The following is a 24,359-nucleotide window of genomic DNA, read 5'->3' on the forward strand; positions in this document are numbered from 1 at the left end:
CCCCCCAAGCTGGCCAAAAGTTCTTTTTGGGCCGAACGAGCCGTCCGGCGCGAACTCGCCGGGAATCACGTGACGCCGCGTCACTCGACGTGCCACCGACGTCACATGCTTCTCGCCAAGGATTGCAGAAATGACGTCCTCACTCCTCGCTCGATCACCAGGGAGTTGTGGTAAGTCTGGGGGGGGGGATTAAGGAGGGTGAGGGGGTTTAAATTTTTTTTTTGCACATATGTACATATACCCAACTCATTGGATTTTTTTTATGTCCATATTGGCCGCAAGTGGGACCCCCTTTCGGACATAAAAAATATGAACATAAAATTTTGCTCTGCACATCCCTACCCTATACCCCCCCCACACACAAAAACACATCTCACCCAGAATCTTGAGTTATTTGCATAAATTGCTGGGGAAACACTGGCAAAATCCAGGTATTAGCATCACATTGGTTACTTACTGCAGGCTGGAAGGAGGAGGTGCATTATCAACCTATGCAGCCAGAAATGAGGATATGTTGGCCCGTGTGGGCCAGAAAGAAAAGGTGTATCATCAGTCTGTGAAAGGAAAATCAGGCATGCTGTTGGTCCATGCAGATCAGAAAGAGGAGGAAGCTGTGATAGGAAGTAGCTAAATAGGTGGGAGAGTTGAACCTGGAGACAGAAAAGAGGGGAATGCTAGGCTGGGGGAGATAGCAGAGAGCGTGCAAGAGATAGAGAGAGAGAGTGTGTGTACATATGTAGGGTAAGAGCGAGAGAGAATAGAGAGGGGTGGGGGGAATGAGAAAGTTCATGCAACCAACTGCCTCTCCCCCCACCAGCGTATCCAGACCAGTCTGAGTTAGTGAAGGAAAGTTTGCATGCACACATCCCTCTTTCTAATTAATGGCTGTCTGATACAGGGAGAGGTGGAGAGAGTTTGCTTACCTTCACACCGCCCTCAGTCAGCACTGATTTAACTTGGGACACAGGAGAAATTTGTGTGCATAAACACCTTGGTCTTTCCCCCCACCCCCTCCCCCTCTATCCCTCTCCTACACACACACACACACACCCCTACTAATCTGAGTCATTGGGGAGATAAAATTTGCATATACACCCAACACCTACTCCCTCACACCTCCACTAAATGGATGGATAGAAGGTGTGTCGGATGGATGGGGATGGTTTTTAATGAGATTGTAAACCATTCAGTAAGTATTTGATTTAGCTGTTATATTAAGTATGTTTTAATTAAAAATAAATAAACAAAATAAATAATCTATGACAATCTCAGGGTGACCAGAATACAAAAGTTCCAAGGTATGTCCACCCATACACATATCCTCCACCACCATCACCCCACATTTACACACACCCTATACACTCAATACACCAGCCACACATCTTTCTCCCTCATCCCTTCAACTCTCTCACATACTACCCTTCACCTATTCTCCATATACATATACATATCCCTATACACCATACCAGTCCACATCTGCCAACCCCCCCCCCCCCCCGCCCCAAGGAACTATAAGATACACACATACTCAGAGCTCCTGTAACACTTGCATACATTTACACACGTGTAATCTCTGAGCTGATATCCTCCATTCAAGCCCAAGGGCACTCCTTAAATACTATTATCCAAGACCCACTAATTTCATTAAGCTGTAACTCATTCCAGGATTCCCTATTCATATGTATGAGGGGGGGGGGGGATTTCTTTCCAAGTTTCTGGGTGTTGTTAAAGTCCATTTATAGTTTCTTAGTAAAAATCACTCTGGAGGCCATGATGAGGTTCCAACAGAACTTTACTGATAGTTCAGTAAAAATAAATTATGACTGGATGTTGCAAATCCATTATTTAGACAGTTTTTTACATAAAGTTTAAACATCTGGGTAATTTTTATTTATTTAATATTTTTATTTTTATTCCTTATATCCCACTAAATCTAAAATCTATAGCAGCTTACAATAAGTCAATTTACAATAAAAACTGTTGTGCCGGGAGGTGGACCCTTGGTCTAGTGCAGGATTGGTAGACTCCCTGTTCAGACCCAGCGCCTGCCACCAGGAGGCGGAGCACAAGAGGAGACAGAGCATAGCTGGAGCTTCACCACTAGCAACCCGGGGTTCCCTCAGGTTGAGCTCTTGATTACCTGGGCCACCTGGTCTTAGGTGGGCCTCACAGGATCTCTTTGCGAGAAAGTTCAGAGGTGTGCCCAACACGATCAAGGGTGCGTGGTCGATATTCAGACTAGAAGTCCGGGGTGCCACAGAAGGCCAAAAGAGAGTCTCTGAATGTATGGCAAGGATCAAGGCCAGAGTCAAGGAATTGTGGTTAGCCAATGCAGGGGTCAGATACCAGTAGTCAGTCCATGGGTAGTCAGTCAAAGCAGAGGTCAGGTTCCAGGGAGCAGTCAGACGTGGTCGAGTTCAGGCAGAGATCAGTTCCAGGCAGCGTGCAGACATGGTCAGTAATCAGGCAGAGGTTGGTTCCAGGCAGTATGCAGATGTGGTCGAGGAAACAGGCAAAAGGTCAAATCCAGGCGGCTATCAATATAGTCAAGAACAAGCCTTGGTCAGTACCGAGAAGACAGTCCGAGAGATACTACCTGGGGAGACAAAGGAACAGGAGGACGCTGAAACAGAAGGACACTGGAACTGGAGGATGCTGGCATAGGAGGACGCTGGAACAGGAGGACGCTGGAACAGGACTGGAACAAGACTGGAACAAGGCTGGAATGAGACTGGAACAAAGACTGGAAACGCAGATAAACTAGAAATCACGATGTGATTGACCCACTTGCCAAGGCAAGGAAGTGAAGGCAGGGACTTCCTCTTATACGCTGATCAATCAGGGCATGCCGTGGAGCTGGGATACGGCCCGGTCCTTTAAGGGACCAGGCGGTCCATGTGCGCATACCTAGGGGCAGGGCCGATGCCACGGAGGACGCCAAGCTCCACCATGAGGCCTGGATGGAAGTGGAAGGTCCGGCAACTGCTGCCGCTGGATGCCAAGGCCTGACTGTGCTCGCTGCTGCTGCAGGGGAGGACGACCTAGGACCCGTGGTGGAGTTAGTGAGGTGAGCAAGCCCGGGCGTGGGCCGAGCGTGGACAGCACACGCAAAAAAACAGGTTATATAAAACAAAAGTAAACATAAAAGTCCACAAAATATACAAAACTCAAACATAAAAGTAAGTACAAACCTCAGATGAAACAAATATGCAATTAAAAAGCTTCTTCAAGACAACTAAAACTGATACAATCATTAAAAACAAAACATCTTAATAAAAAACAAATCCTTAACAAAAGATACATACATAACAGCATACATTAGAGTGATAACTTCATAAATCAATTTAAATCATTAAAACCTTTAATTTAATTTTAAAACTTCAGAAAATAAAAAAGCCTTTAACTGCTTCCAGAAGGTTTTTATACAACTTTATTTTTTTATTACCTCTGGACACTTGTTGCACGAAACAAGAGCCATGGTGAAAAACATCCTCTCCCGAAATTCATGTACTCTTATAGATTTAGGGTTTGGAACATTGATCAAACACTTAACAGTGGATCATAAAACTCTAGAAGGGCAATAAATCTGCAAAAGAGAACTTAAGCAAAGAGGGATATCATTGCTTAGTGCTTTTTGTACCAAAGTAGGAATTTTAAGCTGGATTGTCCATGCAATTGGTAGCTAATGCAGTAAATGGAGAACCAGAGTTATGTGATCATAGCAAAATGTACCTCTCAAAATTTTGGCTACTGAATTCTGCACAACTTGTAAAGCCTCAATAGTATTTTAAGGTACCCCCAACTAAACAGAATTACAATAATCAAGGCCTGAAAAGACTAGAGCCTGAAGCACAGTTCTGAAATCGGAATTCCTAAGATAAGTTTAATCTTTCTCAGGATGTGAAGTTTGAAAAATGATTTTTGGATAACTATTTTCACTTGAGATTTAAAAGAAAGATCAGAAACCATTATGACTCCTAAGTTTCTAACCTTTTCTGATACAGGAATAGAGGTTCTGTCAACCTGTTATACAGTAGGAAAAGGAGATGATGGATAATGGCTTTGTTTTACCTGGCATCTCTCAACTCTTCTCCAGAATATCATGTGATATTTCAAGAGTTTAACACCGGCAGAGTGCTTCAGGGACATATGGTAATTCAGAAGGTGAACCAAAACTAGTCCCAGTTCTCAAAAATCCAAAACAATTGAAGGGAAAGTAGGTAACACTTCTTTCAAAAGAACTTCAAAAAATGGAGACTTAGAACAATTGTACTTGAAGATGAGTAAGAGAATCTTGAATAATATGTGGAAAAATACAGGGAGCCAATGAAGAGAATTTAGAAGAAGGGTTCTATGGGTGTAGTAAAACTGGCAGAAGATAAGTCACATAGCTGAATTTTGAATAGAATGTAGTAGAGAGAGAGATGCCATAGTGGAAGGCCTGAGAGGAGCATATTAAAGCAGTCTAATTTGGAGGTAATGAAAGTATGGATAAGGGTTTTTGTAATGTGTTCAGAAATGAAGGCACAGATTTTGATGATGGTACAGAGATGGAAGTGACATGTTTTAGCAGAGAGACAAGATGAAGATGACCTCAAGGTTATGGGCTGAAAAAACTGGAACGATGCAGCATTATCCATATTGTTGCATCGGAGGTGAACCCTTGGGCCGAGGTGGGGTTGACGTAACCCATAGGTAGGGTCCTATGGGTCCCCACCATCGGCAGGTGGAGTGAGCTGACAGGCAGAGGCTACTGGAGCTTCACCTGTTCCCCATGGGTTGAGCGTTTGGGTGCCGGAGCCGGCAGGACTTAGGTGGGCCTCGAGGTTGGTTAGCAAGAGTGGTTGGTTCAGCCCAGAGACAGCAGACGATAGGTGGCATTGTCCTACTCTGGACTGGGTACGGTACTGGAACGCAGGCGCCAATGGAACTGAAATTAGCTGAGGGTGCTTGAGCAAAGGTAGGCCGAAGCCTAATGACTAGCAATGACTTGCAAAACAATTGTTTATAGTTGCCTGTTGCGCATTTCCTAAAAAACAGTCCTGAATTTACTCTCCCTGTTCATTGTAACTTTCATGCTTATAATTTTGGTTTTTCCCCTGGTTTTGATGTAAACCGGTACGATAAGACATGGTCTTGAGCATCGGTATATTAAAAAGAATTTAAATAAAAATAAATAAATACATAAATAAATAAGCCCATGTCCAGGGAGTAGGCTAGGAGAGGCGTCAATGACAGGCTAGAATCAGGGCCGGTGGCAAGCGGAGGTCATGGCAAGCAATGCTGAGATCTGAACACAGAGAAGTCAATAGCGAGAGTCAATCAAAGTAATGATCAAGGTCTGGAGATAAGCTGTAGTGTAGTCAGACGTAGCAGAGGTCTGGGTCTGGAGATAGGCAGTAGCGTAGTCAGGCGTAGCAGAGGTCTGGGTCTGAAGATAGGCAGTAGTGTGCTCAGGCGTAGCAGAGGTCTGGGTCTGGAGATAGGCAGTAGCGTAGTCAGGCATAGCGGAAGTCTGGGTCTGGAGATAGGCTGAAGCGCGGTTAGGCAAAGCAAAGTTGATATCTGTGCAGTCAATCCGACACATAGACAGGACAGGAACGAGGAGAACAGGAACTGGCAACAACGAGGGTCAGGAACAAGGCATAGAGACGATTCTCTATCAGCAACGAGTACTCGAGTAGCGAGGAGACCTGTTGCAAATGCAACACTATGGAGCAAGGCCTGAGCTTAAATACACTGAAGAGTTTGACGTCATCATCCGTGGCCGCGGCCAGGTTCCCGCCGCGGGACCTTCAAAAGGAGCAGTGAAGCGTGCGCATGCCTAGGGAGGGGCACGGCGCGGGTAGTGGCATCTCTCTGCGGGCCACACGGAGACTCCCAACGAGTAATGGCATCCTGAGCTGAGTCACTGGGAACTGTGGCGGAGCTGGAGGCACCAGGGGCGGCCCAAGGTTGGAGCCGGAGGTCCATCACTGCTTGCAAGGAGGAACCAGAGGCTGGAGTCTGTATAGAATGGTGAGAGGGCCGCACCACGGGTCTGCCACCGACGCGTAATAGTACCCCCTCTTTACGCCCCCCTTTTGGAGGTTGGGGTTTACCCAGATGGGCACGATGGAAATTCAGGAGGAGAGTTTTCTCCAGGATGTTCTGAGCTGGTTCTCACGAATTCTCTTCGGGTCTGTAACCCTTCCAGGAAAGGAGGTTTAGATTTAGATTTAGGTTTATTAGATTTTATATACCGTCACTAAGGACCCATCGTAATAGTTCACAACAAAAATAAAACATCATACTTAATCTAAAATACATCATTAATAAACCTAAAATATATCATAATTAAACTAAAATACATCATAAATAATCCTACGGCGGACGTCTAGGACTTCATGCACCTTATACGTCTTATAAGCTTCTGCCACAATGGAGGTGGCTCAGGAGCCTTCTGGGCAGGCCAAGATAAGATCATAGATTTTAAAAGCGACACATGAAATGTATTGTGTATTCCCAGCTTAGGAGGCAGCCGAAGCTGGAATGTGACAGGTCCAATACATCGGGTAACTGAGAAAGGACCAATATATCTAGGGGCAAATCTCTGGGACGGTATTCAAAGTCGGATATACTGAGTATTTAACCAGACTTTCTGGCCAGGGAGGAATTCCGCAGGTGAGCAACATTGACTGTCAGGAATTCTCTTGGCCCGGGAAGCAGCCTGACGCAAGCGGAGATTTGTCTGCTCACATAACATCTTAAGGGCATCCGTGGTAGCCTGTGCTGCAGGGGACGGCACTGATAAAGGTATGGGCAATGGTGGTCATGGTTGTTTCCCATAGACAATAGAGAATGGAGACGTTCCTGTCAGGGAAAAATTCCAGGTAAAGATCGGCCAGGGGATTTTCCCCCAATCCGGCCCAGGAGATACCCCATGGTCTGCCGAGCATGGCTCTGTTGCGGCCGCTCTCAGCAGACCACATGACCAGAGCGACCGACCCACCAGGGGTCAGTCGCTCTCAGCAGACCACATGACCGCTCTCAGCAGACCACATGACCCGATCTCCCGATAGGCCAGTCCACCCCTGGTTCCATTAGCAGTGGCGATATGAGAGTTGTGAGAAAACTCTGCCCAGGATAGAAGATTGGACCAATTATGTTGGTGGTCATTGATGTATGCATGCAAGAAAGCCTTCAAGGAGCGATTCATTTGCTCAGCTTGCCTGTTTGCTTGGGGATGATAGGCCGTTGTTAAACTGATGTTAATACCGAATTTTCGGCAAAGAGCGTGCCAATACCTGGCAACGAACTAAGGCCCTCTATCCGAAACAATGTCTTTGGGTAGGCCATGCAGTCTGAAAATTTGGTGGAAAAACAAACGTGCCAACTCTGGAGCAGATGGTAGGCCCGGTAGAAGGACGAAATGGGCCATTTTTGAAAATCGGTCTATGGTTACCTATATTACGGTGAGCCCCTTAGAAGGCTGCAAATCAACGATGAAATCCATACACAGGTGAGTCCACGGTTCTTTGGGTGCTGGAAGTGGAAGTAGAAGACCTCAAGGTCGACCAACCGGGGGTTTTTGCTGTGCACAGATGCTACAGGATTCGACGTATGCTTTAGAATCGGAGACCATGGTGGGCTACCAGAAGAACTGCTGGAGCAGTGCCAAGGTCCATGCTCGTCCCAGGTGACCAGCGAATTTGGAATCAATTGCCCAGCGGAGAACTCTTTCATGGAGTCTTCGGGGCATGAACGTTTTTCCAACAGGAACTGGATGTGTGGCAGATAGACAAATACAGGCCGGATCTATTATATGAGTAGGTTCTTCCGGAGTATCTTCAGGCTCGAAAGATCGGGATAAGGCATCTGCCCGGAGATTCTTGTCAGCTGGGCGAAAGCAGAGTTCAAAATCAAACCTGGAAAAAAACAACGCCCATCGAGCTTGACGGGCATTGAGACGTTGGGCTTGACTCAAATGATCAACCTGAAGCAACACATATCTATAAAAGTAAGAGAAGGCTACGCAAAACTTATGGTCCTCAGAAGATTGAAACCATTACTCACACCCGCCCACTTCAGAACAGTATTGCAAACACTTATCTTTTCCAGCACTGACTACTGCAATGCACTCTTACTAGGACTCCCAAGCACATCGATAAGACCACTCCAGATACTTCAAAATACTGCAGCCAGAATACTGACAGGAAAAAAGAGGAGGGACCATATAACCGAAACTCTAGCAGACTTACATTGGTTACCCATCGAATACAGGATAAAATACAAGGCCTTATGTACCATACACAAACTAATATATGATAAAGAAGCAGACTGGCTAAACACAGCCTTACGAGTACACGTTCCACAAAGAAACCTCCGCTCAGCAAACAAAGCACTACTAACAATCCCTTCAGTAAAGTCAGCAAAATTATCCCAAGTGAGAGAAAGGGCTTTATCATTGGCTGGGCCCATACTATGGCTCTTTAAAAAAGCCTTCACTAAAGAGTGTGGAGGGTAGAGATTGAAAGTACAGAGTAATGCAGATGAGAATGAATTTACTCAATCCTACATTTAAGAAGTAATATCTCAAAGAGATAGTAACTCAATAATATACCTGGACTTGACCAACATTACTCAAATAATGATTTTATTTATGAAATTGTAACCGAACTTTATTGGCACCTGTTAGAATGTACGATACCCTAGATTTACTAACCTTAGTCTATGTGCCTATTTGTAAACCGTTGTGATGGTATATAACTTAGCGACGGTATAGAAAAGTTTTTAAATAAATAAATAAATAAATAAATAAATAAATAAATAAAATGATCAGTGAACACAGTAAATTTGTGTTGTGCACCATCTAGCCACGGGCGCCATTCCTCAAGAGCCAATTTTATGGCGAGCAGCTCACGATCCCCTATGCTGTAATTTTGCTCTGCAGATGAAAACTTCCGGGAGTAAAAAGATCAAGGAACTATGGTACCAGAGGCGATGCGTTGACTCAGGACTGCCCCAGCCCCAATGGCAGAGGTGTCAATTTCCACTAGTAAAGGACGATTTGGATCAGGATGATGCAGACAGGACCCTTTCTGAAAAGCTTCTTTAGGCGATGGTAGGCTGCGACGGCCTCTGGAGTCCAATTTTGCGTGTCTTGACCTTTACGAGTCACAAACAGGCCAGATTTTCAGGATATCCACAATGAATATGCATGAGATAGATTTGCATACAATGGAGGCAGTGCATGCAAATCTTTCTCATGCATATTCATTGTGGATATCCTGGAAACCTGGCCTGTTTGTGATACTCGAGGACTGGAGTTTGCCATCACTGGTCTAGGCAAACAGTAAAATGGAGGGGGGGGGGGGGGCAGGGAGTGGGGGAGTTGGAGGCAGAGGCATTTTGAAGATGGAATTGAGTGTGGCAAAGAGGTAATGAAGGCTAGAGGCAAGAGAGTTTCTCAGATGGACATAGCAATCTTGCTTGACAAATGCAATAGTCAAATGGAAGGAAGTTAGCATGAATTTGAAATGTTTGAACTCAGCATGCCTGCTGGATTTTAGACAGTGATTGTGAAGTCCCAAATGATACCTCATGCAATGTGTGGACCAATCAGATCTATCTAAATGCAGAGCAATTTTTCTTATGCTGCTCCCAAATGCTCACAGAGATTGTGAGGGAAGGAAGGCAATTGCTTAGTTTCATAAACTATGACATAATAAACAAATATCAAAAGGATGAGGAAATCCAAGTTATATGTGCACTTTAGAAATATCACAGAATACACATATGGTACAGCTTTCTTTTAACACATTTTACCATCTCTAAAGCAGTGAAATCAGAATGTGGCAATCACTCGCTGCTTGTGAGAACCAATTTGCATTTGTCTACTGCAGAGCAGTTTTAGATCAGGCACTGGAGTTAATTTGCAATAGGGATGTGCATTTTCATTATGATAAGTTTTCTTTCATTTTAGCAAGTGCTATTTTAAAATAATACATATTAAAGTAAAATAAATAAATACATATAATATTTTCACCCTGCGCAACCCTAAGGTGTAATGTTTAATGCTAGTGATTGGTGTTTAAAAATATTCTCTGAGAAAAAAAAAAAAAAAAAAGTATTCTCAATCTTAGTTACATGCCTATGTAGAGCTGGGGCAACCTCCATCCCCAACTTACCTATTGGCAGCAGCTGCAGCACAGCATTGGTGCTCTGCCTCTGGGTCCTGTGCTGGTGGGATTTTTCCACAACCCCCAGTTTTGGTACTCTAGGCCAGTGGTCCCCAACCCTGTCCTGGGGCCCCACCAGCCAGTCGGGTTTTCAGGATATTATCTACAATGAATATCCATGAGAGAAAATGTGCATGCACTGCCTCCATAACATGCATTTTCTCTCTTGCATATTGATTGTGGATATCCTGAAAACCCGAATGGCTGGTGGGCCCCCAGGACAGGGTTGGGGACCTCTGCTCTAGCCAAGTGGAAGCACTGACCTTGTGCTTATGTTCCTTTAGAAGAGGCACTGGTACCTTGAAAGCTGAAAGTAAAGGTCACACTAATACTATATAAGAATATAAGAACATAAGAAATGCCACGCTAGGTCAGACCAAGATCCAACAAGTCCAGCATCCTGTCTCCAACAGTGGCCAGTCCAGGTCACAAGTACCCATCAGATCCCCAGTAGTTGATCTATTTCTTGTATCTCACTCCCAGGGATAACCAGTGGCTTTCCCAATTCTACCTAGCAATAAATGTTTATGGGCTCTTCCTTAAGGAACTTGTCCAATCATCTTTTGAACCCCACTATGATAATTGTGTTGAGCATGCCTTCTGGCAACACACTCCATAGCTTGATTATGCACTGAGTGAAAAAATACTTCCTATGATTTGTTTTAAATCTGCTGGTTGCTAGTTTCATGGAGTGTACCCTAGTCCTAGTGTTGTTTGAAGGGCTAAATAACCATTCCCTATTTAGGCATTCTACCCCACACATAATTTTATAAATTTCAATTGTATCTCCAAGCTAAAGAGCCCTAATTCATTTAGACTTTCTCCATAAGGGAGCTTTTCCATCCCCTTTATCATTGTTGTCACCCTTCTCTATACCTTTTCTATGTTCGCTAAGTCTCTTTTGAGATGGGGTGACCAGAATTGCACACAATACTCAAGGTGTGGTTGCTCCATGGATCTATACAAAGGCATTATGATATTCTCAGTTTTGATTTCTATTCCAATAGAAGAGCAATTCATAAAACAAGATAGTGGTAGTGACACTGACCTAGAGGTAATTATGAAGCATTCATTTAGATTGCTCATTTTATTCTGGGCAATATCTGGCAATATCCTATGGTGTCTCAGGGATATTGAAACAGCTCGTTAAAACTTCTAAGAAAGTTGACTTGTAATTTGTGTAAAACCAATAAAAATGGGGACACATTTTCTGGAAAGGAATGATTTCTTTTTCATGTGTTCATCTATTAAAAGTTTTTGACTTCTAGAGCATTACATATGCCAGTGCTTTCAGCATGAAAATCAATTGGCTACGTTTGCAAAGAAATTTCTTTGCATAGGGTTCAATTCACCCATTTTTCTGTCAGAAAGCAGCCAAAGGCAAATTGCTATTGGAGCACACTGACTAATATAAATATTTCCAATTCAAATCCAGAGCAGGATCCACATGGGAGGCTGGCTAGAGGTGAACAGAGCAAAAAAGTTGTATTTAATAAAGCATTTTAGACCCACTCAGCCCTGAACCATGGAATACATTAGCTGCTGCATTTCCCTATTCATGAGTATCATTCTTTTGCAAACATGCAAAGTCACTTTGCTTATATCGGTCTTCTGTAGAAGTAGGTGTGGGGGGGGGGGGCATGGAAGAGGAAGGGAGATAGCCCACTGATTACTTGGTGGTGCTGAATTCTGCCATGTGAAGGACCTGAGTTTGAATTTCAGGTCTGGTCTTCTGCTTTCTGATCTGGCTATAAATGGAATGCTGCAGATGGGTGTTCACAGTCCCTAGGGGGAGAAAATCTCAGTCATCACATGACAGACACAGTTAGTGGCCTGATTTAGGGTCCTTGATTTCAGGAATCTGGAAGGGACCCTATTTTATGGACCCCAGCCAAAGGAATATGAAATAGGGGATCAAAACCCCTGGATAGTTGTGAATGAAGGCTTCTGACATCAGATCTCAATCTCTGATCCAACTGAGCAGAAAGCTCAAGGTGGCAAGAGAAAATTGTTGGGCACAAAAGAGAAATGTGCTGAGACCACATTGAGCATGCTCAAAATATGATTTCAGCGGGATCTAGAGACATGATGCTAAAAACATTTGCCCACCCTTTCATCTTCATCTCATCTACAAAATCACTGAAATACTTATTCACTCCAGCTACATAAGAATCAATGGAGAAAATAATAGCACTCACAAATATGCCAAACCCCCCCCCCCCCCCTAATTACAGTGAGTTAAGAAACCACCAGGGCCTTAATAAGCTTCAGGACAGGAGGACTGCTGGTAGACAAGAGCAGTGTGTGTTCAAATTTAAATATAAAATTCAAATTTTCACAATCATCATTGTACTAGCAGACACCCATGGAAATACCCTAGGGGCCCCAATGGATTCCCCCATCCCACTAGCCTGCCTTCCTGCCTGGAGTCCCAGTACATCCTATTCAACACCATCACAGCCTGCTCTCCCCACTCCATAACCCCAGGAACAGCACAGCCTGCCTCTTTCCCTTCCCTCTCCCCCCAGCACCACCCCAGGCTATCTCCCCACTTCTCCAACCCTACAGCAGCACAGACACCCATGGAAATTCCCTGAGGCTCCTATTTATTGCTTTCCTCCCAGTCCAAGCACAGCCTGCTTTCCGTCAGCTGAAGTCCCAGCAATTCCAGCCACCAGAGAATGGAATAATTCTCTGAGGACTAGGAAATCTTTGCACTGACTGCACACATAACAACATCTCACTAACCGGTAAACAATTATATATGTGGCATTCAGTGCAAAGGAGTGAGTATCCCCTCTGTCACTGCTGGGCTATTGTCTGCCTCTTAATTTAAAATTTCTAAGGGCATAGGAATGTGCAAAGTAATCTAAAAGACTTTTAATCTATTGGTTTATTTTATATTTCTCTGTCAGTGATCCTCTAATACTTTAATTGTCTAATACTCATCTGCATACTTCTCCCAGGAATCCTCTGCTGGATTCTTGGAAGAAGTATGAAGTCCTCTGCTGCTGACAGGGAGATAGCATTTCATCCTAAGCACATTATAGATAGATGTATAGATAGATAGATAAATAGATAGCCTTCCCTCATAACTGTCCTGTCCATAATGTAACAACACTCAATGGACACTTTTCCTTTCACAAAACATAAAAACCTCCACCTCTGTTTGTTGTCCTTCCACAGGGCTGCAAAGGCTAGGAGCACTGGGCACTGAAGCTCCGTGAGCTTTATAACGGCATCACCTACCCTGTATCTCCAGTAATCAGGCCATTGTGGAGCGAGTGTTGCCTTCATCCACACCACTACTACAAGCACCTAGAGGTGTGCACTGAACATTTTGTTTGCGTCATTCTGCTTTTCATTTCATTCTTTGTTTTCATTCTTTGTTTCATTTGTTGTTTGATTTATGTAAAATAATTAAAAGAAGCAAGAAACAAAATTTAAAACAAAAAACAAGTTAAAAAAAAGAAAGAAAAATGCTGGGTCCGGTCTTGCCCTTTCCCCTCTGCCACTAAAAATACATCCCTCCAGACTTGCCCACAGTGCTCACCCCCCTCCCTGCTACCAGTCACCCTATCCACACGTCAAAGGGGGAGGAGCAATCTTCAGGTGTTGCTTCCCCACCATGTCCCTATTTTAAAAAGGTGCTGACTGGTCCTAAGGCCGGAGCTATTTTGTTGTACAGATTTAGATATTTATTTAGACAACTTGAAGCCCGCTGATCCACAAAATTTAGTGGGTAACAGAGGATACATACATAATTTAAATCAATACAGACAGCACAAGACTAATACATACTGTATAACACATGCTAATAAAGTAACAGAGAAAATGAAACAGTGTTTAGTACTGCAAAGCCTGACTCGATTATCAGAGAGTGAGCAAAAGGCATCTGTCTGTACAAACAGGTGTGTTTCCTAAAACAAAGCAAGTTGTTGGAAGACTATGCCGATAGATCACTGGCATGGTATCTCTCGGAAGAGGATGGAACCAATGGAGATCGGTTTCTGGGCGCCTTGCACTATACATGAGAATTTGGCGATCGACGAGTGCGATCTTTAGAAGACTGACTTTTTCAAGCTAGGTACTGGACTATCTGAGGAATCCCCAAATCTGGTCCCTCCTGGGCCTCTTCGCTTATACAGGAACCCTGGGATCTCCTGACGGAGGGACAGGGAGAGAAGAGGACACTCCTAAAATGTGACTCCCTGCTTTAGCCAAAATGCTTGAGGCATCATAACCATAAACCCAGGCAAAAAAAAAAAGGAGTAAAAGCGATATATGCTGTGTGGCTGTACAACAAAATGGCTCTGGTGTCAGTGCTGACTGGGGCCATTTTGAAATAGGGACCTGATGAGGCAGAAGGAAACTGGGTTCACTCTTGCCTCTAAGACCTGTGTCTAGGATAAGTGGCTGGGGGGGGAGCACTGGGGGAGGGGTCCAGGGGAGGAGAAAGTGCCAAGGATTTTTTGGTGGGGGAGAAGCTACAAGCTTGGTGGGGGAAGGGGGAGTTTGGCAGAAGTGGCAGGACAGCCACAAACTCGGCACAGATTCTTTTCACAGGGGTTAGCTGCTGATGTATTTTGGAAGTAAAACAAAAACAAAATTGCATTTCTTTTCCTTTTGTTTTGTTTTCAAATTGAAATGAAATGAAAGCACATCCCTACAAGCATATTGAAACCTCTTATAGCACAGCCATCATATATATTGGCTGGTATAGTGCCTTTGAGGCCAGGGTTCCAGTCACAACCCCTGCTCTCGCTGTTCTGAACAGGGGCGTGGATATTTCATCTTATAGAGGGAAGCATCCCATGTACCATCAGCCATCAAATGGACTCATGTGGAGGTCAAAGAACAATTGCTGCCACTTTCTCTTCTTATCCCTTCTCTAAAGCCAACAATCTAATCACACCAAGTAGGTTCCCACCTACACAAGGCAGAGACCTGGGCGTCACCATCGACAATAAGCTGAATCTCAAACAATTTGTCAAAAAAACAACAAAAGAATGCTTTCACAAACTACACATATTTAAAAAGCTGAAACCTCTCCTCCATTTTCAGGACTTTAGAACAGTCTTCCAAACAATTCTATTCTCAAAAATCGATTATTGAAACTTTCTACTAATTGGCTATCCAGCTATCACAACCAAACCATTACAAATGTTGCAGAACTCGGCTGCCAGGATTCTAACTAACTCTAGGAGAGGAGAACATATCACACCGATTCTAAAAAACCTTCACTGGCTCCCTATTAAACATAGAATCATTTTCAAAATACTAACCATAACCCACAAGACCATTAATTCCCAAACTTCGCTAGATCTAAGTGTCCCACTTCGTCCCCACGCATCACGAAGACCTATCAGAACCAGCTACTTACTTAGGCACTCTATATGCACCTCCAGCCAAGTCACTACTTAAGAAACGAGTGTTCTCGACTGCCAGCCCTGCTCTCTGGAATGCCCTTCCCATGGACCTTCGGCTAGAAACCTACTTTTCTGTTGTTTAGCTCTACTTTACTTCAATCCGCACCCATGCTTATTAAGTCTGTTTTAATTCCGACTTAGTTGATTGTTATTTTTTTATTTATTTGTTTCTTGTAATAATTTTATAATTTATTTGTTATTTGTAATAATGTCATAATTTTATAATTTTAAATTTAATTTCTAAGTTGTCCTCAGCTCTATCTATAAGTTCTCAGCATTATCAATACGTTCTAATGATGTTAGACATGTTATTTGTACCCTCTTGTTTTGACAGAATGTTCGATGTAATTTCCAACTTTGGTTCTATGTAAACTGACGTGATATGTACCAGTACATGAACATCGGTATATAAAAGCTCTTAAATAAATAAATAAATAAATAAATAAAGCCTGCTGATTAGAATCAAAGGGCACATGATGCCTGTAAGATGGGTTTAGGCAAGACACACAGCCTTGGTCTTTTTTAAAGGATAGCAAGCAGCTAAACACAGTATAAAAAGGGAAGCATCCAATAATACTCATGCTTGTTACCTGTCTGAGGCCTCCAATGCAATAACATGTGAGTATAAAAATGTGCACTAAACGTCAGCACATATTTACTTTACTCATGTGCTAAAAAAAGACATATCTCCCGATGCAATAAGCTAACCCAAAGATGTGCCCAGAAGATGCTTATCATGTGTAAAACACAATTTGTGCACAAAGCATGCTCTCTTCTCATAAAATACAATTTATGGCATAGATCATGTTTCATGCACACAAAATATGATTTGTACACACATTGTGCCTTATGCAAAGAAATTCCCATACAAGCTCCTCACACCAGCAACTTCAGGTTCGGCAACTGCTGGGAGAAGCATGCAGATGAGCCTTTCAGTGTTCTGCTGCTGAAAAGAGTACAGGGATTATGGAAGATGAAGTCTAGGTGACTCATGGCATTCTTTGGAGTCCTCTGCTGGGACAAGCATGCAGATGAGCCTTCCAGGTCTCTGCCGCTGAAAAGAGTACAGGGATTATGGAAGATGAAGTCTAGGTGACTCATGGTATTCTTTGGAGTCCTCTGCTGGGACTGCTGGGAGAAGCATGCAGATGAGCCTTCCAGGTCTCTGCCGCTGAAAAGAGTACAGGGATTATGGAAGATGAAGTCTAGGTGACTCATGGTATTCTTTTGAGTCCTCTGCTGGGACTGCTGGGAGAAGCATGCAGATGAGCCTTTCAGTGCTCTGCCGCTGAAAAGAGTACAGGGATTATGGAAGATGAAAGATGAAGTCTAGGTGACTCATGGTGTCCTTTGGAGTCCTCTGCTGGGACTGCTGGGAGAAGCATGCAGATGAGCCTTCTAGTCATCTGCTGCTAGAAAAGGTGCAAGGCTTGCCTAGAGGGTGCAAGGCTGAGCCTAGAGGGTTCATACTGTCTTTTTTTGGGAGAAGTATGCAGAAATGGCCCCAGAAATTTTACAAATTGCAAAATAGGAGCACTACTGCACGCAAGTAATCACAGCAACTAACAAAAAATGTGCAGAATAAAATCAATGTCCACACTTTTTTTGTGATGTCATATCTTTCATTTCAGATGGCAACTCCACAGTGTATAAATTACAGCATTAAAGATGCAGGAGGGTCCCCTGACATGGACCCATGTTTCGCCATGAGGCTGCGTCGGTAGGGACAGGCAGGAAAATTTATGTTGTTCTTAATACAGTTCAAGTGATGGCGTCACTCCATTTTGACCAGGAGTTAAATTTCCAGCATTAAGAAAACATGAGTAAAGCCTATGCATCTCTCTACATTGGTGAGTAGTAGCTAATATATTGATTATCATTGGGTTTGCATGTAGGAGCACTAACTAATGCTCATAGCTTTCCTCATATTTGAGTGCACATTTTTGGTGTTCTAAGCTCCTTGTTAACTTGAAGGTTAATTTGTACACGCAAAAAAAAAAAAAGCACAATCACGCATTAATGAGTCCACCTTATTACATCAGGGCCTGAGAACCTGCAAGAGCAGCCAGAAACAAAACTTCTGCCATCCCCAGTTGGTGCTTAATGGATTTTCTGAAGTTGGTCTTCCAGGGCACGTACTGGGATGAGGAGAACTGCCCAAGGTGGGTCTTGGTGCCAAGTCCAATAAGTCTAGAATATCTAGTTTCCCATTGTGTGTGTAATCGAGAGAGTGATTGTGAGACAAATGTATGAATGGAGTGCAGTAAAGGAGTACTTGTGGCGGGGAGTGGGGTGGGGTGGGGAGAATGTTTTTCAGAAAACAAGTATGGTGATGGACTGCAGAGATCGAGCTCTGTCTCTTTAAAAACAGCCTGAAACAGATGCAAAAACAAGTCTTTTTTTAAAACTTTTTCCTGAGATTTTTTGGCTTCCATTTCAATGAAATCAGATAGAATAAAAGGAAATAGTTTGGCATGGGCTGCTGCCATGATTCTCTATAGAAGGAAAAAGAAAAAAAAGCACATTTTTCTCCCATGAGATACAATGTGATACAGTGGGAGCTGTGCAGGCTAATGGGAGGCTTGCTCAACTTACTCCTCTTCTGAGCTGGACTAAAGATATTTAGGATAGTGGTTTCTAGGAGGTGAATAAAGCCATGTATGTAGAAGGGTGAATCACAAGAGGAAAAAAGATGCATTATAGTGTTTGACAATCAAAGCGTAGGTGGACTCCATCCTCCTCCTTGTTCTGAATGTCCTTATTCAGGCCCTTGGGAATATATTTTGGAGAGTATAGAAGCTTAATATCCCCATTTAATGACATTAAATATTCAGAAAAGCCAGATATCTGGAAGCCATTTGCCTCCTGGAGGCCAAAATTACAAAGGCTGAATTTCGGGTCGCGAACTGATCCCAGGGTCGAACGATCAGGGTGATCCAGTCCTGGCTTTGCCTCATGGCATGCAAGGATTTGTAGTTCTGATAGTCCCATTGATTTCCCTAAGAAAATCAGAGCAAGAAATCCATGCATGCCATGGAGCAAACCAGGACTGGATCAACTTGTTATGTTGACCTGGAATCAGTTGGCAACCCTAGCTGAACTCCCTTCAGAGTGATGACAGCATAAAATGCACAACTAAAAACAAAATTTCATCTGGGAAATATGTGAAGTTCATGGGAGGGTGTGGCCATGGAGCTTGAGCATCTTAGTACTAGTAGTAGACATTTAAAGAAGAGGCCTATATGGTCTTGACCGCTCATGTAACACATACCACAATTCTTTTTTTAAAACCTACATAGACTCCAGTTTTCTCTGAGAGCAATATGACTGCCAGAACTCTACACGACGAAAGGGAAACACAACATACATTCACTGAGTTACTGACATAAACCACTGGTGTAGAGATTTACCTGTCAATGTGGGATTTTCAGATATTTGTACTTTGAATTATTTCATTTGTTCTTCTTTACCTTAACTTTATTTAGCATTTCTGTATGATGGCTGACTTCTGAAAATTAATCTTCACGGAAGCAGCAACTGCAAGGCACACCAGTACAACATAGCTTTCACCACGCAATTGTTACTTTCCCTTTCCTCTGATTATGTCTTCCCATTGCAATGAATGGTCAGTTCTTCTGGGGTGGAATAACGTTCTTCTGTAACTATGCTTTTCGATTTGACCAGCAGTAGTAACAGTGCTCAGTGCTGTGGACTTGAATTATATAGGCAAGCTGTAGCAACTACTTCTCTATTGTAATTTACTGTAATGCAATGATGATTTAGGCAGCACATGCTTGGCAATGATAGAACAGATGGCAAAAACACAGAAACAATTCCATACTGGATCGTGTAAAATGGAGTTGGTGTTTTGAAACAATTGAAAATGTCAGTCAAGTAAACACTCTTTCCTTAATGAAGGTTTACCGCACAATACCAGACTCCAGGCATCTTGGTACTATATAAGATCTCTGACAACCAACCACCAACAGCTTCTTCTTCCTCTTCTCTAATCTATGGATAATACTCCTTGTAGTTTGTCTTTTTTCTACTGATAAATTATTAACCTGACAGTCATTTTTGGAAAACTGGTTGTCATATGGAATTATTTATTTCAAAAATACTTTGCCATCTGCATTGACTAAGATAAAATACTGCAGTTGCTGTCAGGTCCCAAAATGCAGTGTAATAAGTAACCAAAGTACTATATGCTAAAATAATAAATAACAAATATTTAAATCATTGACAGCAAAATGCAAATGAACACTCATTCAAGGCATTAAACTGAAATTCCTATACATCAGAACACCAGAATAACATTTCCTATAAATCATTTAAAGGCTCCATTAGGCTGGTAACTTGATTGCTCTCTCTCTCTCTCTCTCTCTCTCTCTCTCTCGAAGATAGTTATTGGAAACCTAATATTTTGAATATTAGATTCAAATACATGTTATAGAATGCAGTACAATCTAGCCTTACAGAACATAATGTTTCTATATAGTGAAACTCGGTGCTAATAATCAGTAACTGGATGTGCATGTAATACCCGCTACATTGAAGTAGCAACTTTTGAATTATTTCTTTTTTTATTTATATACTTGTTGGCTTAAAGGTTGACATGCAGCGTAGCCTAACATTGCACAAACATGCAACAGGACCAGCTGGGATACTCACAGAAACTACAAAGTTTTAACCCAGTTTTCTAACCCCTTTGTTTTCCTACTTCAAGTACACCATCAATGTTTCCAACAGTTTTAAACTCCAATGACATTAAAATCAAACAAGTAAGATAAAGACAACAGGGAAATATATAAAATGCCTGTATTTTTTTATTTACTACTTTTTCACACTATATTATTCTAACATGAATATATATTTATTTTTTTCCTTTATTCAGACACTTGCTTCCTGCCCTGTCCTTGCTCTGCCATGTAAAGGACATGTTCCTGTGCCCTATTAAAGAAACATTGTTTTTTTATCTTAAAGAACTGAAAAAAAGAAAAGGTTTCCAGTGAAAACCATAGAGAAATGAGAAATGTTTGTGCTCATATACTCCAATCAATATACTGTATAACATGATTATTCTCAAGAGCAATATTCAGAGTCATACTATAAGGAGAGCTTAAAATGGAACAAGAGTAGGACCAAGAGAGCAATATATTTTCTGTATTTGTAGATGAGCTGTTTTTTCATAATCTTTGGGGGAGCCTTACAATATACAGTGTTGCTCTATAGACTCCAATTTTGTCATTATTTAGATGCACTCAACATTCAGATTTTCTTTGCTGCCATCAGAAATTTGCATTGCAGAATGCAACCAGTCATTATGTGTATGAGGAAATGGATTGTTCAGTTTAGAAATGAATTGCAAAATGTTAATACTGCATGTCTTACTAAATTAAGGCTTGCTAAAATGTTATCAAAATATACAGATATTCACATTATATTGCCTAAAGCAGAGCTAACCTCTGCCCAGCATAAATGCTACATGTATGGTAAAAAATGCAGAGTCCTACCACAATCGGATAGCATATTGTTGTGAGTCTGCTCATGGAGATATAACCTATCATTTGTAATATCACAGCAACACAGAGTGGGGTAAAGACAGGTTAACTGCATTTGTATATGGAAACAGAAACCTATCCAGCTCTTAGCACAGGATCAAAATGTTGGCAGACCAGTTATGATATTGGCTGGAATCTAAAAGATTGTATTTGCACATTCCATATCCTGAAAATAGAATGATATTAAACATTGATTGCTATTGAAAATTAAACAGCCAAGGGATCATTTCATCAAAATGATGCTCAGTCACACAATTTTTCTCAGGCTCTTTTCTAGGTTTTTGACATCAGGGTGCTGTTAAATTAGATTTACAAACACCAGTTGGGCTGCATCTTTGGTAAACATGGCGCTATATACATTTGGCAAAAGTTTCTCCTACTTTGCAGCTCAGGGTAGGAAGAACATGGGAATGAAGCAAACACTTTACATAACAAGATATGGGGGAATATGAAGAATGACTAAGTGAATCACTAAATTCAGCACGGGTTGCAAATGAAATATTTAAAGTGAAAGTAGGTGGCAAGATTGTTCTTTCTAGTCCTGCTTTCTACCTGCGGAGACCAGTCTGAGGCAGCAAGCTCTCATACTCAAAGGTGCATCTCGTTCAGCACCGGGATTTTACAAAGCTCTCAGGAGCTGAAGGGTAACTTTAGCACGACCTTCTTCTATTTCCCGACTACCAAGACAGTGATCGTTTCCAAATCTTATAGCACAGCACTGCATTCCGAATGGGCATCTCACCATTCCGTTGCAGGTAGCGTTACACTGACCATTAGACAGCATGCTAGAAGAAGCCTAAAACATATTTCCACAGTATGCAGCCAGCTTAGTCCAACGCAAAGGAAGTTTCCACCAAGCAATTAAACCGAACTCCGGACAACCACAGGATTAAACAGTTCTGGGAATTCTAAAGGCTTATTACCGTACATGTTTTTTTTTTTTTTTAATGGTAGTGCTGCCTCGGCTCGTAACTTAAAAGATCTGTATTGGATAGATCTCTGCTCATTGAGGATTGCAAGAGGAGAGGAAAAAAAATAAAAACCCTCCAAAAGGCACAGTTCTTTCATTCTTTAGACTGTTGTTAAAAATCAAACGACTTGTTTCGTGACAAATGAACTACTTATGTCAAACTATTAAAAAAAACCAAACCACCTATTAGCTTTTAACATTTACTTAAGTTTACTGATAACTTCTTATGCTACACGTCTCAACCAATTCCCCAGATGCTGATTAAGTAGACCACGAATCCTGGAGGTAAGCCGGTCTTACTTTTCGAATCAGTAAACAGTATCGCAGGCAGTCCTAACGCAAAGCCTCTGACAAGCTACCTCTGAAACTGCGGAAATCTGTGCCGAGCCACCCGTATTCGTTTCTCAGACGCACCGTGGGGACGACAGTGCTGGAAAAATGTTAGCTAGTACGGTGCAATCAGAAATAGAACTTGCGATTTTTTTTTTATTTTTTATTTTATCTCCGGCGAGGCTGGTGCAGAAGCAGAACTGCACACACCACGGCAGTTTAGCACTTACCGAAATACATTATGTTTCTCATTACAGTCCGGATCCCAGCGCTGTGTATTCGGCAGCATTAGCTCCCGCGCGGGGTTGGCATGCACAACAAGCCTCCTTCATACGAGGCTCCGAGGAACATTTCCCAGCATTGCAACGGCGATCGCTGTGCCCCCTAGGATGAGTGTTTTGCAGTTACAGGCAGTCGTATCCCCGGTCCAGTTCCCCCCGTCTGCTTTAGCCTTTACTCGGGCTGCACGCTGCACTGCCCCATTCTCACTGTAATCTGACTCCTCCTTGTGATGTCCTTGCTGTGCCTGTGTGTGACATCAGTGCTAGGACTACTACAAACAGATATTCCCCTCACCAGGCTCTGGAAGAGGTGTGCCAATATCCTGGTTAAATTAAACCTGAGTTGTGATTTTTATTTTTTTTTTTAAGTCTTTTCAATGTCTCTCCCCTGTCCTTCCGCAAAAGTGTTCTTTTGACTGAAAGGGTTTGATTTTAGAATGCTGGTGAAATGTGAATTTCCAATGAAGCTGTAAAGTAATTCGAAAAAAAAGTGCATTAGCTGACAACATCTTGATTGTTATTGTGCACTGGAAATTTGAAGTTGTCTTATTTTATTTTTTTTTTTGCTATTTTCATATGTTGTATTTTTCCTGATATTAAGTATGTAATTCTGTTACCCGCTAAAATCTGTGATTTAGCGGGCCATAAATTTGTCAAATAAGCAAATAATAAAAAAAAAATAATAAGCAAACAGATAAATACATAAAAAGATATCACCTATACAAACAGTACACAAACAAAAAAAAAAGCCTGCGTTTATTTCTTTTTTTCATATTAACTCTTTCTTACAAAGCATATTAAATTTGCATTCTATTTCAATAGGATGGAATGATAATATTTTAGAAAGGTAGTTTCTGTAGAGGTACTTAACTGAAGAGCATGTTTACAGTAAAACACTAGACTCACTGCTTCCCTCACAAGATATCAGCATGCGCTCTGCCTCTCTTTCGAATTGTACTTGTACAACTGAACTGACCATTCACAGAATCTCTTCATTTGCTTGCTGTATGTCTACCTTGTAGAACAGTGCATATTCTATTGCTGCATACAAAATATAATAACCAGGGTTATGTGAAATGCATTTTGAAAAAAAAATCAGTTTCAAACAAAAATTCAAATGTAACAGAAATGTTAATTGTTTTTTATATAAATTTATTGCTGGGAAAAACTGAACAAACCCTTGCTTAAGATATCTGTTGTAATTTGGGTCAATAGAAATATTTTGTTGTGTTTGGAAAGATGCTGAAAGAAAGAAATCTACACAACCCAGGGTGCATTTACACAGCAGGGCTATTGGCACCTGGACATCAGTTTAAGGTGTCTTTATTTGTTTCTGGTTCTATTTTTATTTGAATTGTATTAATTGATTTATTTGTTACAGACTCACTTTGTGCATATTTATGAAAAAGCCAATAAAAAACAAATTGATCGATTGAGGTGGGAGGAGGTGAGGTGCTCAGGTATGGGCAGACATAAAAAACAGGAAGGGAGGTCACTTAGGATTAGGGGCAGAAGCAGGGCTGGTGCTTCCGAATAGGCAAACTAGGCAGTTGCCTAGGGCTCCAGCC

General features: G+C 42.1%; 1 protein-coding gene across 3 annotated transcripts in view; it reads right to left on the reverse strand.

Annotated features, from left to right (window-relative positions):
- The window catches only part of ZNF385D (zinc finger protein 385D), a 931,570-nt gene extending 908,530 nt beyond the window's left edge, over positions 1–23,040 (reverse strand). The window contains exon 1 of one of the 3 annotated variants that reach the window (XM_029589293.1): positions 22,741–23,040. Coding sequence is in view for 2 of the 3 variants with exons in the window: in XM_029589289.1 (XP_029445149.1) it covers positions 22,741–22,762 (22 nt within the window). In the remaining variant the exon portion in view is untranslated. The remainder of the gene's footprint in view (positions 1–22,740) is intronic. The other 2 variants (XM_029589289.1, XM_029589292.1) reach the window with 2 other exon arrangements.
- Positions 23,041–24,359: the final 1,319 nt, after the last annotated feature.

Source organism: Rhinatrema bivittatum, chromosome 2 (genome assembly GCF_901001135.1).
Source record: "Rhinatrema bivittatum chromosome 2, aRhiBiv1.1, whole genome shotgun sequence".
NCBI classification, from domain to species: Eukaryota; Metazoa; Chordata; class Amphibia; order Gymnophiona; family Rhinatrematidae; genus Rhinatrema; species Rhinatrema bivittatum.